This window comes from Salvelinus fontinalis, chromosome 31, assembly GCF_029448725.1.
Source record: "Salvelinus fontinalis isolate EN_2023a chromosome 31, ASM2944872v1, whole genome shotgun sequence".
Classification (NCBI taxonomy): Eukaryota; Metazoa; Chordata; class Actinopteri; order Salmoniformes; family Salmonidae; genus Salvelinus; species Salvelinus fontinalis.
The window spans coordinates 18,587,455-18,606,505 of record NC_074695.1 but is presented as its reverse complement, the minus strand read 5'-3'; the positions used below and the strand labels follow the sequence as shown (position 1 = coordinate 18,606,505).

At 42.2% G+C, this 19,051-nt stretch overlaps 2 protein-coding genes across 3 annotated transcripts in view; both read right to left on the bottom strand.

Moving 5' to 3' along the window:
• Positions 1–284: 284 nt before the first annotated feature.
• On the bottom strand, positions 285–2,755 carry LOC129829722 (G-protein coupled receptor 182-like). The gene is made up of 2 exons (XM_055891599.1): positions 2,665–2,755; positions 285–2,154 (listed from the first exon to the last, which is right to left on the bottom strand). Exon 2 carries the CDS (start codon positions 2,149–2,151, stop codon positions 1,060–1,062), a length of 1,092 nt encoding a protein of 363 aa, XP_055747574.1. The 5' UTR covers positions 2,152–2,154; positions 2,665–2,755; the 3' UTR covers positions 285–1,059.
• Positions 2,756–2,821: 66 nt separating this feature from the next.
• LOC129829721 (phosphatidylinositol 5-phosphate 4-kinase type-2 gamma-like) overlaps positions 2,822–19,051 on the bottom strand; it is a 29,826-nt gene continuing 13,596 nt past the window's right edge. Inside the window, exons 6-11 of one of the 2 annotated variants that reach the window (XR_008755441.1) lie at positions 18,722–18,760; positions 14,706–14,819; positions 14,248–14,512; positions 13,939–14,042; positions 10,330–10,465; positions 2,822–2,909 (exon numbers count right to left, since the gene is read on the bottom strand). Coding sequence is in view for 1 of the 2 variants with exons in the window: in XM_055891598.1 (XP_055747573.1) it covers positions 10,385–10,465; positions 13,939–14,042; positions 14,248–14,512; positions 14,706–14,819; positions 18,722–18,760 (603 nt within the window). In the remaining variant the exon portion in view is untranslated. Of the gene's footprint in view, positions 2,910–9,094; positions 10,466–13,938; positions 14,043–14,247; positions 14,513–14,705; positions 14,820–18,721; positions 18,761–19,051 lie in introns of those variants that run through there. The other variant, XM_055891598.1, reaches the window with a different exon arrangement.

Sequence of the window (19,051 nt, the reverse complement as noted above, 5' to 3'; positions counted from 1 at the left end):
CCATAAAAATGTAAAGATGGTGCAGTGAAATGTGTTGTTTTAAAAGGTCAGTCATAGTAGTAAGGCAGTCCGTAGCAAATTAGGGTTAAGTGCCTTGCTCAAGGGCACGCTGACAGTTATTTTCACCTTGTTGGCTTAGGTATTCGAACCAGCGACCTTTTGGTTACTGGCTCAACACTCTAGGCTACCTGCCTCCTACTACGTGAGCTATTCATAGTCTTGCCTTAATTTTCCCTATTGTAAATAATCAAAAGGGGATGTGGATATTGATATTAACACAATCATTATGTTTGAAATACTTTTATTCAGCTTTCAACACATTTACAAATTCAGCAGAAAAAAAACAGTTACTGTGGAAATTAAGATTTGTTTATGTGTTTGTGTAATCAAAATGTTTTACATTTAGCAGTTGCATTTCAATTTTACAAGTTGTTTATACTCAATAGTTATAAGTATCAGTCTTATCTACGTTACACAGAGGAAAATGTTTATTTGCGAGGAAGCTTCTCTTCACCCTGCGATGTAATGACTAATTCTGTCCTCCAGAAGTTCCTAGATATTGGTGCCACAAGTTCCTGTGGAAGTTCAAAGAAAAAAAATCTGAAAGCGTTTCCTTCCTTCCTCTGTTTACAACATTATTGATGTGCTGAATGAGAAAAACGGGAGACAGATGAGGGACAGAGAGCCCATCATTTACATTACTATTTCTTAGTGACCAAGGCTGAATCCTGATTCTCCACAATTCTCCCTAAATGTGTACTTGCACACTGCTGGTCATGTTCTCTTTTGTTTTATAATGGAAGAAACTCCCTTCAGCCAATGCTTACACCAATCAAATACTTTGAAATGAAAGTGTGCAAGTGTACACTTTGGGAGAAGGGTGAACAATCTGGACCCAAGAGAGTCAGACTAAGAAACCTTGTCTTGTGCCCTGTCTTTTAGCCTGTGAAGGCAGCACACGCTTCAGTAACAGCTCAAGTGCTTTTTTCCCCTTTCCTCCATTGTCCTTCAGTGATGATAGCTAGTTAAGTCTCAATGTGACACTGGTGCTTCCTTTTTCTACATCCCAGCAACATCAGAGTGACTGGTGCTCATGTTGCTAAGCTTGCGTTGTTTCTTCCTAGTGTCTGGTCCTCCTGCGTTGGGTGCATTTTCTTGGGGATTCGACCCTCCTGGGCCCTCCCTGGGTGCATAGTGGACCACAGCGTTGATCAGGTTGGAACGGAAGCTCTTGCTGAGGAAGTTGTAAAGGACAGGGTTGGCGATGCAGTGGAAGAGTGACAGGCCCTCAACCACACTGTAGGAGTTGTAGAGCACCTCCACTGTGTTGCAGCTGAACACGTGAGGGTCCAGATCATCCACCATCATCAGGAACAAGACCATGTGGTACGGCAGCCAGCAGAGGACAAACACCAGGGAGTAAACATGCACCAGCCAGACGTCCCGTTTTCCCTGCACGTCTGGAGCGGAGCGCACCGCTCGGGCTATCAAGATGTTACAGGTGACGATTACGGAGGCCGGCCCAAGGAACTGGAAGATGAGGCAGAGGAAGGAGACGGAGACGAACCACTCGGTGTAGTTGTTCTCTGGCAGCATGTAGCAGCCCGGCTCGTCCCACTCCAGCAGGTCCATGTGGACGTTCTCCAGCAGAGCCAGGAACAGGGCGAGGAGCCAGAGACCACCGCAGAGTAGCCAGCGGCGACGTCTGGCCACGGGGAAGCAGGCGGGAGACGAGGGCCTGGACAGGGACAGGTAGCGCTCCAGGGTCATGAAGGCCAGGAAGAAGGAGCTGCTATAGAAGTTGATCACGTAAATGAGGTGGGTGACTTTACACAGGAAGCGGCCCCACAGCCATACCTTGTCCATGGTCACCTCCAGCATGTAGAAGGGCAACATCAGAACCACCATCAGGTCCGACAAGCTCACGTTGATAACGCAGAACAAGACGCCGTTGGCCGAGTGGCGCCGGCGCCAATTGACCCAGACCACCAGGGTGTTTTCAGCCAGCCCCACCATGAACAGCAGCAGGTAGAGGAGGAACAAGGCGATCCGCTGATAGTCCTTATCCAGGTTGAGGGTGCACTCGTAGACGAACCAGGGCGTGCCATTGAAGAAATTTAACGAGGAGTTGTGCAAGTCAAATTCGTTCATTGTCTATTGAAAGCAGAGGAAATTGTTAGCCGTGTTAGGAGTTTAGAATTCGGATAAAGTCAGACATAATGTAAGCAGTGGAGGACGTGCAGTGGTGAAACATGCATTTCTGTCTGGTTTTGAGCTGCAAAATGAAATGTGAGGAGCATTTCACACCAGAGAATTGTCATGAAGAATATATATATATATATATATATAGTTATTTTTTTTATCTACCTGAGACAAAGTCAGACACTATGGCGTATGTGTATACTAGCTAATTTGAGATAATCATAATTTGCTGTTCTCCCCCCCAGTTTTCCTCTTTACTTATCATAATGCAGCCCAAAAATGCATGAATAAATTACTTTGTGTAGACCATAATGAGATAATTAAATAATAAATATGAATATTCGCAAATTAAGTTTTTCATTTTTCACTCTTAGAGTCTATCAAGTCTAAACTCAAATCATTGAAAATTCTACTAGAGGTGAAGAACAGCAGGAAGCCATACTGTTGTGATACATACAGTACCTTGATGTGCTGTGGCGAGGAGAACCTGGTGATAGATGATGAGTGGTTAGGAAAGGTCCCTCAGGGCAGGGGGTTCTGGTGGTCTGCCTGCCTGGGGAGTTAGCTGAGGCTTGGAGGAGCGAGGAGGCTGGACTGGCTCTGGGGTCCTGGAGAATCTGTGCTTAGTTCAGGCTGACTGGACTGACAGACAAAGCCCTCTCTCCTCCCCCGTCCTGTCTTCTCAGTGCCAGAGTTGACCGGACATCCTAAGAAGGGGGTGGGGGTTGGTAGTGTGGAGAAGAGCAGGAAAGCCTTGATGGCTGTGGAGCTGCTAGGGGGGAAATACTGGCCTATGTCCCAAATAGCTCCCCATTCCCGATTTAGTGGAGTACTTTTTATTGCCTTGTTAAAACTAATGCACTATATAGGTAATACGGTGCCATTTGAGAAGCTGTTACGGGGTCAGTGTGACTAGATGGAACAGGGGAAGCAGCCTACCTAGAATCTCTACCTTTACCTCCATAACAGCTGCAAATTTAGCATTGTTGCTTAGTACATCACACATATTGTATGCTCCTCAACACTTTATGATATTTTCCTTCACATATAAAGTAAGTGGTAAATACAGTGCATTTGGAGAGTATTCAGACCCCTTGCCTTTTTCCACATTTTGTTAAATCAAAAATTGATTAAATAAATGTTTTTCTTATCAATCTACACACAATACCCCATAATGATGAACCAGAAACAGATTTGCAAATGTATTACATTTTAAAAACGAATAACTTATTTACATAAGTATTCAGACCGTTTGCTATGAGACTCAAAATTGAGCTCAGGTGCATGATGTTTCTACAACTTGATTGGAGTCCACCTCTGGTAACATGATTTGGAAAGGCACACACCTGTCTATATAAGGTCCCACAGTTGACAGCGCACGTCAGAGCAAAAACCAAGCCATGGGGTCGAAGGAATTGTCCAAAGAGCTTCGTGACAGGATTGTGTCGAGGCACAGATCTGGGGAATGGTACCAAAATAATTCTGCAGCATTGAAGGTCCAAGAACACAGTGGTCCCCATCATTCTTAAATGGAAGAAGTTTGGAACCACCAAGACCCTTCCTAGAGTTGACCACCCGGCCAAACTGAGCAATCGGGGAAGAAGGGCCTTGGTCAGGGAGGTGACCAAGATCCCGATGGTCACTCTGACAGAGCTCCAGAGTTCCTCTGTGGAGATGGGAGAACCTTCCAGAAGGACAACCATCTCTGCAGCACTCCACCAATCAGGCCATTATGGTAGGCCAGATGGAAGCCACTCCTCAGTAAAAGGCACATGACAGCCCACTTGGAGTTTGCCAAAAGGCACATAAAGGACTCTCAGACCAAGAGAAACAAGATTATCTGGTCTGATGAAACCAAGATTGAACTCTTTGGCCTGAATGCCAAGCGTCACGTCTGGAGGAAACCTGGCACCATCCCTACGATGAAGCTTGGTGGTGACAGCATCATGCTGTGGGGATGTTATTCAGCGGCAGGGACTGGTCAACGTAGGAAAGTACAGAGAGATACTTCATCCAGACGCTTATAAGAAATCCTGCTATGCCCTCAAATAAACCATCAAACAGGCAAAGCGTAAATACAGTACTAAGATTGAATCCTACTACACCGGCTTTGACGCTCGTCGGATGTGGCAGGGCATGCAATTATTAAGGACTAAAGAGAAACACCGCTGTGAGCTGCCCAGTGACGCAAACCTACCAGACAAGCTAAATGCCTTTTATGCTCGCTTCAAGGCAAGCAACACTGAAGCATGCATGAGAGCATCAGCAGTTCCAGACGACTGTGTGATCATGCTCTCCGTAGGCGACGTGAGCAAGACCTTTAAACAGTTCACCATTCACAAGGCCGCAGGGCCAGACGGATTACCAGGACGTGTACTCACTTCACTGACATTTTCTCCCTGACCAAGTCTGTAATACCTACATGTTTGGCTGCAGGTAGCCAAGTGGTTAGGGCGTTGGACTAGTAACCGAAAGTTTGCAAGATTGAATCCCCGAGCTGACAAGGTAAAAAAATCTGTCGTTCTACCCCTGAACAAGGCAGTTATTTTCAATGACAGCTTAGGAACAGTGGGTTAAGAATTTGTTCTTAACAGACTTGCCTAGTTAAATAAAAGGTCAAATAAAAATAGACCACCATAATCACTGTGACCAAGAAAGCGAAGGTAACCTGCCTAAATGACCACAGAACCGTAGCACTCACGTCGGTAGCCATGAAGTGCTTTGAAAGGCTGGTCATGGGTCACAACACAATCATCCCGGAAACCCTAGACCCACTCCAATTCGCATACAGCCCTAACAGATCCGCAGATGACGCAATCTCAAATCCCACTCCACACTGCCCTTTCCCACCTGGACAAAAGGAACACCTATGTGAGAATGCTGATCATTGACTACAGCTCAGTGGTCAACACCATAGTGACCACAAAGCTCATCACTAAGCTAAGGACCCTGGGACTAAACACCTTCCTCAGCAACTGGATCCTGAACTTCCTGACACACACACTACTGAGCCTCATTTTGACTTGTTTTAAGGACATTACATCAAAGTTGGATCAGCCTGTAGTGTGGTTTTCCACTTTAATTTTGAGTGTGACTCCAAATCCAGATCTCCATGGGTTGATACATTTGATTTCCATTGATATTTTTTGTGTGATTTTGTTGTCAGCACATTCAACTATGTAAAGAAAAAAGTATTTAATAAGAATATTTCATTCATTCAGATCTAGGATGTGTTATTTTAGTGTTCCCTTTATTTTTTTGAGCAGTGTATATACTAGGCAGTTTCAGAGGAAGGCCCAAAACATTGTCAAAGACTCCAGTCACCTAAGACATAGACTGTACGGTACCAGTGCGCCAAGTCTAGGTCCAAAAGGCTCCTTAATAGCTTCTACCCCAAGACTGCTGAACAATTAATCAAATGGCCACCTGGACTATTTACATTGACACCCCACCCATTTGTTTTTACACTGCTGCTACTCACTGTTTATTAACTATGCATAGTCACTTTACCCCTACCTACATGTACAAATTACCTTGACTAACCTGTACCCCCCGTACATTGACTCAGTACCGGTACCACCTGTATATAGCCTCGTTATTTTTATTTAATTTAGTTTTATTTAGTAAATATTTTCTTAACTTTATTGCATTGTTGATTAAGTAAGCATTTCACGTTAAGTTTGTTGTATTCAGCACGTGTCAAAAACTTGATTTAATGAAAGCCTGCTCCAGAGTGCTCAGAATCTCAGACTGGGGCGAAGGTTCACCTTCCAACAGGACAACAACCCCACACAGCCAAGGCAACGGAGTGGCTTCGGGACAAGTCTCTGAATGTCCTTGAGTGGCCCAGCCAGAGCCCGGATTTGAACCCGATCAAACATCTCTGGAGAGACCTGAAAATAGTTGTGCAGCAACACTCCCCATCCAACCCGACAGAGCTTGAGAGGATCTGCAGAGAAGGTGAAAAACTCCACAAATACAGGTGTGCCAAGCTTGTAGCATCATACCCAAGAAGACTCGAGGCTGTAATCGCTGCCATAGGTGCTTCAACAAAGTTTTTTATTTGACCTTTATTTAACTGGGCAAGTCAATTAATAACAAATTCTTATTTTCAATGACGGCCTAGTGGGTTAACTGCCTTGTTCAGGAGCTCAGAGACAGCTCAGGGATTTGATCTTGCAACCTTTCGGTTACTAGTCCAACGCTCTAACCACTAGGCTACCTGCCGCCCCAAAGTACTGAGTAAAGGGTCTGCATACTTATGTAAATGTGATATTTCAGGTTGTTTTTTTAACCTGTTTTTGCTTTGTCATTATGGGGTAGTGTGTGTAGATTGAGGGAAAAAAATAAAAATAAGGCTGTAATGTAACAAAATGTGAAAAAAGTTAAGGGGTCTGAATACTTTCTGAATTTCTCTGTCCAGTTATTCTGTGGCGAACAACAAAACTATAATTCTACCAATGGTCTAAGATTAAACTTGAGTAAAAACACAGTTTAGTTGGTATGAAGGGGGCTGTGTGATAAACCAAAAAAAAAAACTTGCCACTTAACATAAGACAATCCCAGGAAGCCCTTTTAGCCGTAGAGGAGTGATGAATGGCAGAGAGTAGGGGGACATTGGAAGCCTGTGGTACATGAAACCTCACTGGAGTGAGCGAGCCCTTTTATCTGAACCCACCTCCATCTCTCCCTGTCTGTGATGTTAGTCTCAGCACCCACTTTGAAATCACTACTTTAACTACAGTAGCTTGGCAGCCACTCTGCACAGCCAGTTGTAGGCAATTATTTTACTTACATGTCAATACATTGTTTCATCTACCTTGGAAGGGGTGTATTTCCCGAAAGCTCTGTAGCATTAACGTCATCCTTTGGCCGACCTATGAACTTAGTGCTATGAATTTGGGCGGAAATCACCCCTAGTCAGTTTTCCCATTGAAATAGTGAGTCAGATCATTAAGTCGTCAACACCTGTCAGGTTAGGTGACAAAGCAAAGTACATGATATCAGCATTGGGAAACCACTTGACATCATTGGCATAGCATTGCATCAACTTATTTGGTGCTTTTTTGCTGTAATATAACTTTAGTTCTCACCATCAGCTCCATTTAACTTCTGTGTAATTTGTTTGTTTTCATTGATTTTATGGGACCCAGGGCTCCCTGTAAAGCACTGGCTGTTGTCAATGAGTGGACTATCCTGGCTAAATAAATCAAACTAAATGAATGAGCAGTCAGCACTATTGTTCTGTTGAAAAGTTCAAGTAGCAACAGCCACCACAGCCTTCCAGGGGTCGGAGTGATAAGGAGCAGCACAGGGAAGACATTTGTGTTGGCTGAGGCTCATGGGACATGTTCTGAACACAGTGTTTCAACTTCCACCTCTATTTTTTTCTCTCCTGAGTCTGCCCATCCTGCTTACGTCCCTTTGTTAAGAGTTGTCAATTCCTCTCTTTTCCTAAAGCAACAGGAAGAGGTCTGTCAGCAGAATTATGGCTCCTGACCTCCTCCAGTCCGTATGTTGGGCTCGGCCTGTTATCTGTGGCCACTGTAAAACCCAAATAACCCTAGTGGTAGCACTAACCAAACTAACCCCCCTATCAACTGTAACGCTAACCAAACCCCCTATCAACTGTAACGCTAACCAAACAAACCTCCCTATTAACTGTAACGCTAACCAAACAAACCTCCCTATCAACTGTAACGCTAACCAAACGAAACCCCCTATCAACTGTAACGCTAACCAAACTAAACCACCTATCAACTGTAACGCTAACCAAACTAACACCCCTATCAACTGTAACGCTAACCAAACTAAACCCCCTATCGACTGTAACGCTAACCAAACTAAACCCCCTATCGACTGTAACGCTAACCAAACTAAACCCCCTATCAACTGTAACGCTAACCAAACTAACACCCCTATCAACTGTAACGCTAACCAAACTAACACCCCTATCAACTGTAACGCTAACCAAACTAACCCCCCTATCAGCTGTAACGCTAACCAAACTAACCCCCCTATCAATTGTAACGCTAACCAAACTAACCCCCCTATCAACTGTAACGCTAACCAAACTAACCCCCCTATCAACTGTAACGCTAACCAAACTAACCCCCCTATCAACTGTAATGCTAACCAAACTAACCCCCTATCAATTGTAACGCTAACCAAACTAACCCCCCTATCAACTGTAACGCTAACCAAACAAACCTATCAACTGTAACGCTAACCAAACTAAACCCCCTATCAACTGTAACGCTAACCAAACGAAACCCCCTATCAACTGTAACGCTAACCAAACTAACACCCTTATCAACTGTAACGCTAACCAAACTAACACCCCTATCAACTGTAATGCTAACCAAACTAACACCCCTATCAATTGTAATGCTAACCAAACTAACACCCCTATCAACTGTAACGCTAACCAAACTAACCCCCTATCAACTGTAATGCTAACCAAACTAACCCCCCTATCAACTGTAATGCTAACCAAACTAACCCCCCTATCAACTGTAATGCTAACCAAACTAACCCCCCTATCAACTGTAATGCTAACCAAACTAACCCCCTATCAAACTAACACAAGAAAGCAATGCCTCTCTCCCCTACGTGACCTAGATATTGTATTGATATGTAGGCTGTGTGCCGTTTTGAAATGTATGTACTGTAGTTCTGTCCTTGAGCTGTTCTTGTCTATTAATGTTCTGTATTATGTCATGTTCCATGTTTTGTGTGGACCCCAGGAAGAGTAGCTGCTGCTTTCGCAACAGCTAATGGAGATCCTAATAAAATACCAAACTCACAACCATATCAACTGTACCACTAACCACACACCAAGAGAGATGTGTATGTGTGACTGCTGTAATGTAAAATCTATATAAAAAACACATTTCAGAAAATCTTTGTAAAATATATTTTGATCCAAAAGCTGATTTGCAAAAATACAAGATGTGCAATCACAATGGTTACAAGGCTTCACTTACTCATACTGCAACTATTCAGCCCGTCAATGTATTCTACTTCTATACTAGAAAACGCATCACATCTTTAAGGCAATCAAATTGCATAAAGCAGCTGAAATGTAGTGCTATATTCTATGAGTAACACATAATACCCAAGCTAGCTCTTCTGTGGAGTCTCTTCAAATGTCATAATAATAATAATAGTCGTCATCAAATCTGACCAAGCATAGACCATCATCTACCTCTACTCATCTTTTATTCTAGCTTGGTCCATTGCTGTCATTGTCAAGCAAACATGTTTGGCATGACAATGTGAGAGGGAGTTGGAATGATTATACTTATATTCCCCATAACAATGATCTTAAGAAGTCCTTTAAAAATGACTCAGTTTGAGGCACCAAAAGGTATTCAAAAGGACATTGTCAGTCCAACAACAGGGTCTGGTTTCAAGTCCACTCATGATAGCATAATGCTACACATGATCCAATGTGAGATGATGATGGAGGACGTTCATGGCAAATCCCAGAAGACTGAGACAAATTGCTCTGATATTTACTGTAGGGTTCACTACAATGATATGTTCCTATGTCCAGTTATATTAGTATATTCAGTAGATCAGACCAATCCAGGGTTGTGTTCAGTAGCCCGTAAATAACCATGATTTCTTATTGAACAAGTTCCGGTAGTTAGTCATTGGTAGTACAGCACCTCCCAGTTTCCCGCCGTTTCCTTCTGTTTGGTGCCTAATGGACACGACCCAGGATTTCAACTGACTGGGTTAAAGGGGCAATCTGGGATTCAAACAAACAAAGTGGTCGATGTATCAATCCCAGGTTGTCCCTTTAAGTCTAATCTATCCTTTTCAGTGTAACATCTCTGAGGACACAAAGCAGCAGTATTAGCCTAAGTACCCTTTTGCTACAAAGTCAGTCAAGAGTGCTTATCAATATGGAATCACATTAATCTTATCAATCTAAAAATAAATATGTATCAGTCAGTAATACATTACAACAATGGAAACAGTCAAGTGTGGGATCAAAATAACATGATCTGTGTGTTTAGAGTTTTTGGGTCAATGTTTCATGATATAAATGTACATCAGAAAAAAAACAAGGCAAAAAGTCCCAGAACAAAAGTAAAAGAGAGAAAGAACAATACAAACCATCCAATCTAAATGGGAAAGGGTTGGTTGTATCAGTGGTGGTTATAATGTCCTGCTATGCCAAGATGTTGGAGATGAAATCACGAAATCGCTTGGCGTACTGTTCTGGGTGGACAGTGGAGATTTCAGCACCAGCCTGAAGACAGAGGCATAGAGAAGGGTACACGTCAGACTGAGTAGCTCATATAATGGGAATGAAAAGCGTCAATGAAATGCTCATTTTTTGGATAAAAGTTAAACAAATAAGATAGTGCCTACAGGAAGTATTCATACCTCTTGACTAATTCCACATTTTGTTGTTACAGTCTGAATTCAAAATGGATTAAATGTTTTTTTTTTTAAATCTCACCCATCTACACACAATACCCCATAATGACAAAGTGAAAACATGTTTTTAGACATTGAAAATGAAGTGGAAAACTATCACACACAAGTATTCACACCCCTCAATCAACACGTTTGAATCACCTTTGGCAACAATTACAGGTGTCAGTATATTTCGGTAAGTCTCTAAGAGTCTTGAATCTGGATTGTGCAACATTTTCCCATTATTCTTTTCAAATTTCTTTAAGCACTGTCAAATTTGTTGTTGATCAACAATTTTCAGGTCTTGCCATAGATTTTCAAGTAGATTTAAGTCTAAACTAACTCAGCCACTCAGGAACATTCACCGTCTTCTTGGTAAGCAACTGCAATGAAGATTTGGCCGTGTGTTTTAGATTATTGTCCTGCTGAAAGGCGTATTCATCTCCCAGTGTCTGGTGAAAAGCAAAATGAACCAGGTTTTCCTCTAGGATTTTGCCTGTGCTTAGTGCAATTCCATTTCTGTCTTATCCTGCAAAACTCTCCAGTCCTTAACAATTACAAGCATACTCATAACATGATGCAGCCACCACTATGCTTGAAAATATGGAAAGTGGTACTCAGGAATGTATTGTATTGGGTTAAACATAACACTTTGTATTCAAACCTTATCTCAGAGCATTTTGTATTATTCTGTACGTAAATCCAATACCTCCACTTAGTATGATATGTTATGTTTCATATGGTATGTATTAATTTTTAGATGTCCATCACCTATTTTGTATGATATTTTTTGAATTACAATCCTTTTATACATTACGAATTTGCAAAATGTACAATGTTACAGATTCTAGCTAGGTGGCTATGTTAGCTAGGCTAGGGGTTAAGGTTAAGTTTAGAAGTTAGCTAAATCTAACCCTTTAACCTAAAAGGTTTAAGGTTAGCTAACATGCTAAGTAGCTGCAAAGTAACTAAAAAGTAGCAAGAAGTTGAAAAGTTACTAATTAACTAAAATGCTAAAGTTGTCCATGATGAAATTCAAACTCGCAACCTTTGGGTTGCTAGACGTTCACGTTATACGCCCACCCATCCCGACAAACCACCCTACTTTCGTTTATGCCTTAAGTAACCATCCGTCTTATGTAACCATACCAAACATATACTATTTTGATTGTCCCGGATTTATTTTTTATATGTTACGTCTAGTTTATGAGACCAGGCTGTATATTCAGGACAAAAAGTTAGTTACCTTGCCAAATTTCTTCAGTATTACTTTAGTGCCTTGTTGCAAACAGGTTTGGTGCATGGTTTGGAATAGTTTTACTCTGTACAGACTTTTTCCCCAATCTGTCAATTAAGTTAGTATTGTGTAGTAAATACGCTGAACAAAAATATAAACATATAAAGCATTGGTCCCTTGTTTCATGAGCTGAAATAAAAGATCCCAGAAATGTTCCATAAGCACAAATATTTTGCACAAATTTGTTTACATCCCTGTTAGTGAGCATTTCACCAAGATAATCCAACCACCTGACATGTGTGGCAAATCAAGAAGCTGATTAAACAGCATGATTATTACACCTTATTACACTTAAGTGCACCTTGTGCTGGGGACAATAAAAGGCCCCTCTAAAATGTGCACAACACCACAAATGTCTCAAGTTTTGAGGGAGCGTACAATTGGCATGCTGACTGCAGGAATGTTCACCAGAGCTGTTCTCAGAGAACGTTATGTTCATTTCTCTACCATAAGCCGCCTCCAACGTCATTTTAGAGAATTTGGCAGTGCGTCCAACCGGACTCACAACCGCAGACCACGTGTATGGTGTCGTGTGGGCGAGCGTCAGCTGATGTTAACGTGTCGCAAGGATTTGTACACAATTCCTGGAAACTGAAAGTGTCCCAGTTCTTCCATGGCCTGCATACTCACCAGACAAGTCACCCATTGAGCATGTTTGGGATGCTCTGGATTGACGTGTACGACAGCATGTTACAGTTCCCGTCAATATCCAGCAACTTCGCACAGCCATTGAAGAGGAGTGGGACAACATTCCACAGGCTACAATCAACAGTCTGATCAACTCTATGTGAAGGAGATGTGTCACGCAGCATGAGGCGAATGGTGGTCACAGCAGATACTGACTGGTTTTCTGATCCACGGCTCTACCTTTTTTTAAGGTATGTGATCAACAGATGCATAGCTGTATTTCCAGTCACGTGAAATCCATAGATTAGGACCTAATGGACTTATTTCAATTGACTGATTTCCTTATATGAATGTGTAACTCAGTTGGATGTTAAGTTTATATTTTTGTTCAGTATACAATGTTATTGATCCATCCTCAGTTTTCTCCTATCACAGCCACAAAACTCTGTAACTGTTATAAAGTCACCATTGGCCTCATGGTGAAATCCCTGAGCGGTTTCCTTCCTCTCCGGCAACAGAGATAGGAAGGACGACTATGTTGTGACTGGGAGTAATGATACACCATCCAAAGTGTAATTAATAACTTGATGCTCAAAGGGATAATTTGTGTTTACCCATCTACCAATAGGTGCCCTTCTTCGCAAGGCATTGGAAAACCTCTCTGGTCTTTGTGGTTGAATTGGTGTTTGAAATTCACTGCTTGACAGAGGGAACTTACAGATAATTGTATGTGTGAGGTACAGAGACAAGGTAGCCATTCAAAAACCATGTTAAACACTATTATTGCACACAGAGTGAGCTTATTATGTGACTTGTTAAGCCACATTTTTGGGCCCTAACAAAGGGATTAAATACTTAGACTCAACTTTCATTTTTTATTAATTAGTCTAAATGTTCAAAAACAATTATGCTAACATTATGGGGTATTGTGTGTAGGCCAATGACCAACAATCTACATGTAATTCATTTTAAATTCAGGATGTAACAACAAAATGTGGAAAAAGTCAAGGGGTGTTAATACTTTCTGAAGGCACTGTATTCTAATGGGAGACCCTTAACCCTCTAATCTCAAAGATGTGATCAGCACAACATTGAAACCAGGGAAAACAAGAAATTGCATTGGGAATAGGTCACTTTCAATTATTGATTAATAGGGAATGATGTTAGAAAAAGCAATAAATGTACAGTATGCACTAGGATGTATCACATGATGGGGAGTCCCATAGGGTGGTGCACAATTGGCCCAGCGTCGTCTGGGTTTGGTCGGTGCAGGCCGTCATTGTAAATAAGAATTTGTTCTTAACTGACTTGTCTAGCTAAATAAAGGTTAACATTACAGTATGCACTGAGTATCTCATCCCTTCGCCCTTTTCACTCACCCCATGCTTGACAGTTTTGGCTGCGTGAGCGGCTTTCTTCTTGGTGTCGTACTGTGTTAGAACGTCTATCAGACCCATGAAGTACACCTCCTTCTGAGGGGCTCCTGAGGGGGGAAAACAGACCAGATGCTGAATAAAGTCACTGCTTAAAAACCCAAATGACCCAACTTGCAGTGTAACTTCGAATCCAGGAATAGAGTCAATTCCATTTAAAAATCATTTAATTCATTAGGGAAATTGAGAATCCAATTGCTTAAAATTACTGACTTGATCCAAACCCTGTAATTTCCCAACTTCCCTAAAACTTACCAGGGGCACTCCTTATGGCATACACATCCACATAGGGGTCAAACTCCCCGGGCCCCAGGGGCTTGCAGGAGGCCATGTAGCCAGCGATGCCCTCAGGAGACGTGCCGTAGGAGCACGCGTTAGGGACCTGCGTCAGGCCATTCTCAGTCTCCCCACCCTCCTCAATAGAGGGCTCCTCTCCCTCCTCCTCTTCCCGCTCAGCCCGCCCCAAGTCATGGATACCCAGGAGCAGGCTGTAGTCCATGATCTTTAGCTTGACAAGAAACTATAGAACAGGACACACACACCAGATGATTACTATGAATGGAGATAGTGGTATAATGGCAACAAACAGCTAGAATGTTTCTACTGCCACCTTGTGTTAGACTCAATAGAATAGGACAACAGTTTCTAGAACTTGAGAGGTCAATGTAGAAATAGACTGAATTCTAGTTCTAAATCTGTGGAGGTCACATTACCTCCACATCTCTGTTGAGTTTCTCCATGACCTTCTCCTTCTGCTCCTCGTTCACATACACCTTCTGCATGTTGTTTCTGAAGTCCATGTCCTTGTAGGTGGGCAGCTCTTTCACCTGAGGGACCGTTATGAAACAAACGCATGAGAACTTTCCCAAGCATGTCAAGTGGCCCCTAAAACTAAACTCTGGACCTCGAAGCCCATTCCACTGCATTTATTTTTATTTTTCAAGGATCATCAATTTGTAATATTATGCAATTGTTTCTAGTCTCCACCTGTAGATTGCCACAACCTCATGAGGAAAAAAACAACTAACTTAATATTCAAATCAAATCTTATTGGTCACATACACATGGTTAGCATATGTTATTGCGAGTTAGCAAAATGTGTATGCTTCTAGATCTGACAGTGCAGCAGTATCTAACAGGTAATATCTAACAATTCCACAACAAAACCTAATACACACAATCTAGTAAAGGAATGGGAATATATAAGAATAAAATATATGGATGAGCAGTGACAGAGTGGCTAAGATGCAATAGTGTAGGATACAGTATATACAACTTTCAATGCAGAATTACTTTCCCCATTGTTCCTCAACTGCAGTGTATGATATACAATTTTAGAGTCTTTACTTTTATCCAACGTAAAAAAAATAAACATTTTGCTACATAAGACCGAATCAAGGTGGTGGGGTCACATGTACTGTGGGTTAGTGTCACGATACCAGCATTTTGACTTCAATTCCAATAGCAGATTTAGTATCACGATGCTCGATACCATGGCAAAAGAAGGTGTATTAGCCAAAATCACAGAATGGCACTTGATCCAGACAAATCTTTTGAGCTCAAACTCATTACATTTTACATTTTTCAGAGACAGCCATGTATGCATTAATGCAGAATCCAAAACTCAGTCCTCGGGACCCCAAGGGGTGCACATTTTGGTTTTTGCTCTAGCACTACATAGTCAACTAATCATCAAGCTTTGATCATTTGAATCAACTGTGTAGTCTTAGGGGGAAAAAAATAAACATGCACCCCTTGGTTTCCCGAGGACAGAGCTTGGGAAACGCTGTATTAATGAATGAATTGCATCATAGAATCAATTTGACTTCATTTTTACCAATGTAGCTCCATAACATAATGGTAATCATTTATTTGAATTCTATATCTATTGATAAACCAGGTACAGTGGGGCAAAAAAGTATTTAGTCAGCCACCAATTGTGCAAGTTCTCCCACTTAAAAAGATGAGAGAGGCCTGCAATTTTCATCATAGGTACACTTCAACTATGACAGACAAAATGAGAAAAAGAAAATCCAGAAAATCACATTGTAGGATTTTTAATGAATTTATTTGCAAATTATGGTGGAAAATAAGTATTTGGTCAATAACAAAAGTTTATCTCAATACTTTGTTATATACCCTTTGTTGGCAATGACAGAGGTCAAACGCTTTCTGTAAGTCTTCACAAGGTTTTCACACACTGTTGCTGGTATTTGACCTCCCGGGTGGCGCAGTGGTCTAGGGCACTGCATCGCAGTGCTAGCTGCGCCACCAGAGTCTCTGGGTTCGCGCCCAGGCTGGGCTGGGTTCGCGCCCAGGCTCTGTCGCAGCCGGCCGCAACCGGGAGGTCCGTGGGGCGACGCACAATTGGCATAGCGTCGTCCGGGTTAGGCCGGTAGGGATATCCTTGTCTCAGTATGTAAAATGTAATAAAATGTATGCACTCTACTGTAAGTCGCTCTGGATAAGAGCGTCTGCTAAATGACTAAAATGTAAAAATGTAAAAAATGTATTTTGGCCCATTCCTCCATGCAGATCTCCTCTAGAGCAGTGATGTTTTGGGGCTGTTGCTGGGCAACACGGACTTTCAAGTCCCTCCAAAGATTTTCTATGGGGTTGAGATCTGGAGACTGGCTAGGCCACTCCAGGACCTTGAAATGCTTCTTACGAAGCCACTCCTTCGTTGCCCGGGCGGTGTGTTTGGGATCATTGTCATGCTGAAAGACCCAGCCACGTTTCATCTTCAATGCCCTTGCTGATGGAAGGAGGTTTTCACTCAAAATCTCACGATACATGGCCCCATTCATTCTTTCCTTTACACGGATCAGTCATCCTGGTCCCTTTGCACCCCCATGCTTCACAGTAGGTATGGTGTTCTTTGGATGCAACTCAGCATTCTTTGTCCTCCAAACACGACAAGTTGAGTTTTTACCAAAAAGTTCTATTTTGGTTTCATCTGACCATATGACATTCTCCCAATCTTCTTCTGGATCATCCAAATGCTCTCTAGCAAACTTCAGACGGGCCTAGACATGTACTGGCTTAAGCAGGGGGACACGTCTGGCACTGCAGGATTTGAGTCCCTGGGGGCGTAGTGTGTTACTGATGGTAGGCGTTGTTACTTTGGTCCCAGCTCTCTGCAGGTCATTCACTAGGTCCCCCCGTGTGGTTCTGGGATTTTGCTCACCGTTCTTGTGATCATTTTGACCCCACCGGGTGAGATCTTGCGTGGAGCCCCAGATCGAGGGAGATTATCAGTGGTCTTGTATGTCTTCCATTACCTAATAATTGCTCCCACAGTTGATTTCTTCAAACCAAGCTGCTTACCTATTGCAGATTCAGTCTTCCCAGACTGGTGCAGGTCTACAATTTTGTTTCTGGTGTCCTTTGACAGCTCTTTGGTCTTGGCCATAGTGGAGTTTGGAGTGTGACTGTTTGAGGTTGTGGACAGGTGTCTTTTATACTGATAACAAGTTCACGACTGCCGTCTTCACGACTGTCTTGGTGTGCTTGGACCATGTTAGTTTGTTGGTGATGTGGACACCAAGGAACTTGAAGCTCTCAACCTTCTCCACTACAGCCCCGTCGAAGAGAATGGGGGCGTGCTTGGTCCTCCTTTTCCTGTAGTCCACAATCATCTCCTTTGTCTTGATCACGTTGAGGGAGAGGTTGTTGTCCTTGCACCACACAGTAAGGTCTCTGACCTCCTCCCTATAGGCTGTCTCATCGTTAAATGGGTTTCCATCGCATTTTCAACTCTACTGATGTTTCTCACAAAAAAATGGTGTTATATAGCGAGATTATATTATGGACAAAATAGTAAGATTTGTATTTGTCAAATGACAGCCAAGCATCGATTATCATGTCCCCAAAATAAGACCCTTGATATTTATTGGAAAGGGGCATCAAGCTCATCACCTTGCACTTTCACCACCCTGTTAAATTCATCATCATTTAGTTAATCTGTAGCCTAATAAACTGCATGCTTTCACAGAGTCATAGAGGGAGGACCACAGAACATGTTATCACGTGACTAAGTTTACTTCAATATGATGGTTATTATATCAATACAAACCCAAAAAGATCCCACCTTGTCTAGCGTTTTGTCGACATAAAAAGGTTGGATGGAAACCTGGTTAATGATTATGTTTTTTTGTTGACAATCAGCACATTTTGCATTATGGTACCACAAACAAAGTACTATGGTAGTGAATTGATGTTAGCGTCATCTGTAAGAGAGCAAAAAAAGTTGGAAGCTTCCGGTATGTTCTGTTCTTGCATTGTAAAGTGTTCTAGCCTGTAAAGGACATTGCTTTGCGAACAGTAATTAACAGTTGCAACATTATTCAACTGTTTGCTTCTGTACAGCATGAGAGGGGAGCTAACATGATGCATCCCAGACTCCCAGTGAGTTCAGTGGTTCCTCAATACAGGCTAGATCTAGCAATGGATAACTGGAGCAGGCACGGTGCTCTCGTGCCATAAGGCGATATTGTCTACAGACTTGATCCTTTCTCAGTCAGTAGACGACGTGAAATGCGTATGATAGAAGTACCGAAAGTAACAAATTCTAGTACCAAAATGTTTTTTAAATGTTATAGGATTTAAAAAGTTCTGAACTTTCGGTATACCGTGCAACACTACTGTGGGTGCCTAACAGAGCTAGTCCTTAAGGCAATTTTCACATGTATGGTTGGTTGGGTGAGATAGACATTCTTAGTTGGCTTACCCGCTCTTTGTCACTTGCTTCACGAGACACCAGAGAGCCCTGAGTATCAATAAGATTAGAATTGAATAGGTAAAGTCAGGGATTATACAAGTGTAAATCATGAAGTAGCGTAAGGAGCAAGCATTACAGAACACTACCGGTGTACAAGCAATATACAACAGGTGACTAGAGTTGCAAAATTCCAGTAACTTTCCCAAAATGACCAGGTTTTTAAGAAATAAATCCTCCAATCAGGATTCCTGGAAAACCTGGGAATTTTCAGTAAGTTACCGGAATTTTGCAACCCTAGGTGTTTCTCTCTCTCATCTGGATGTTGTACTGTGTGTGTGT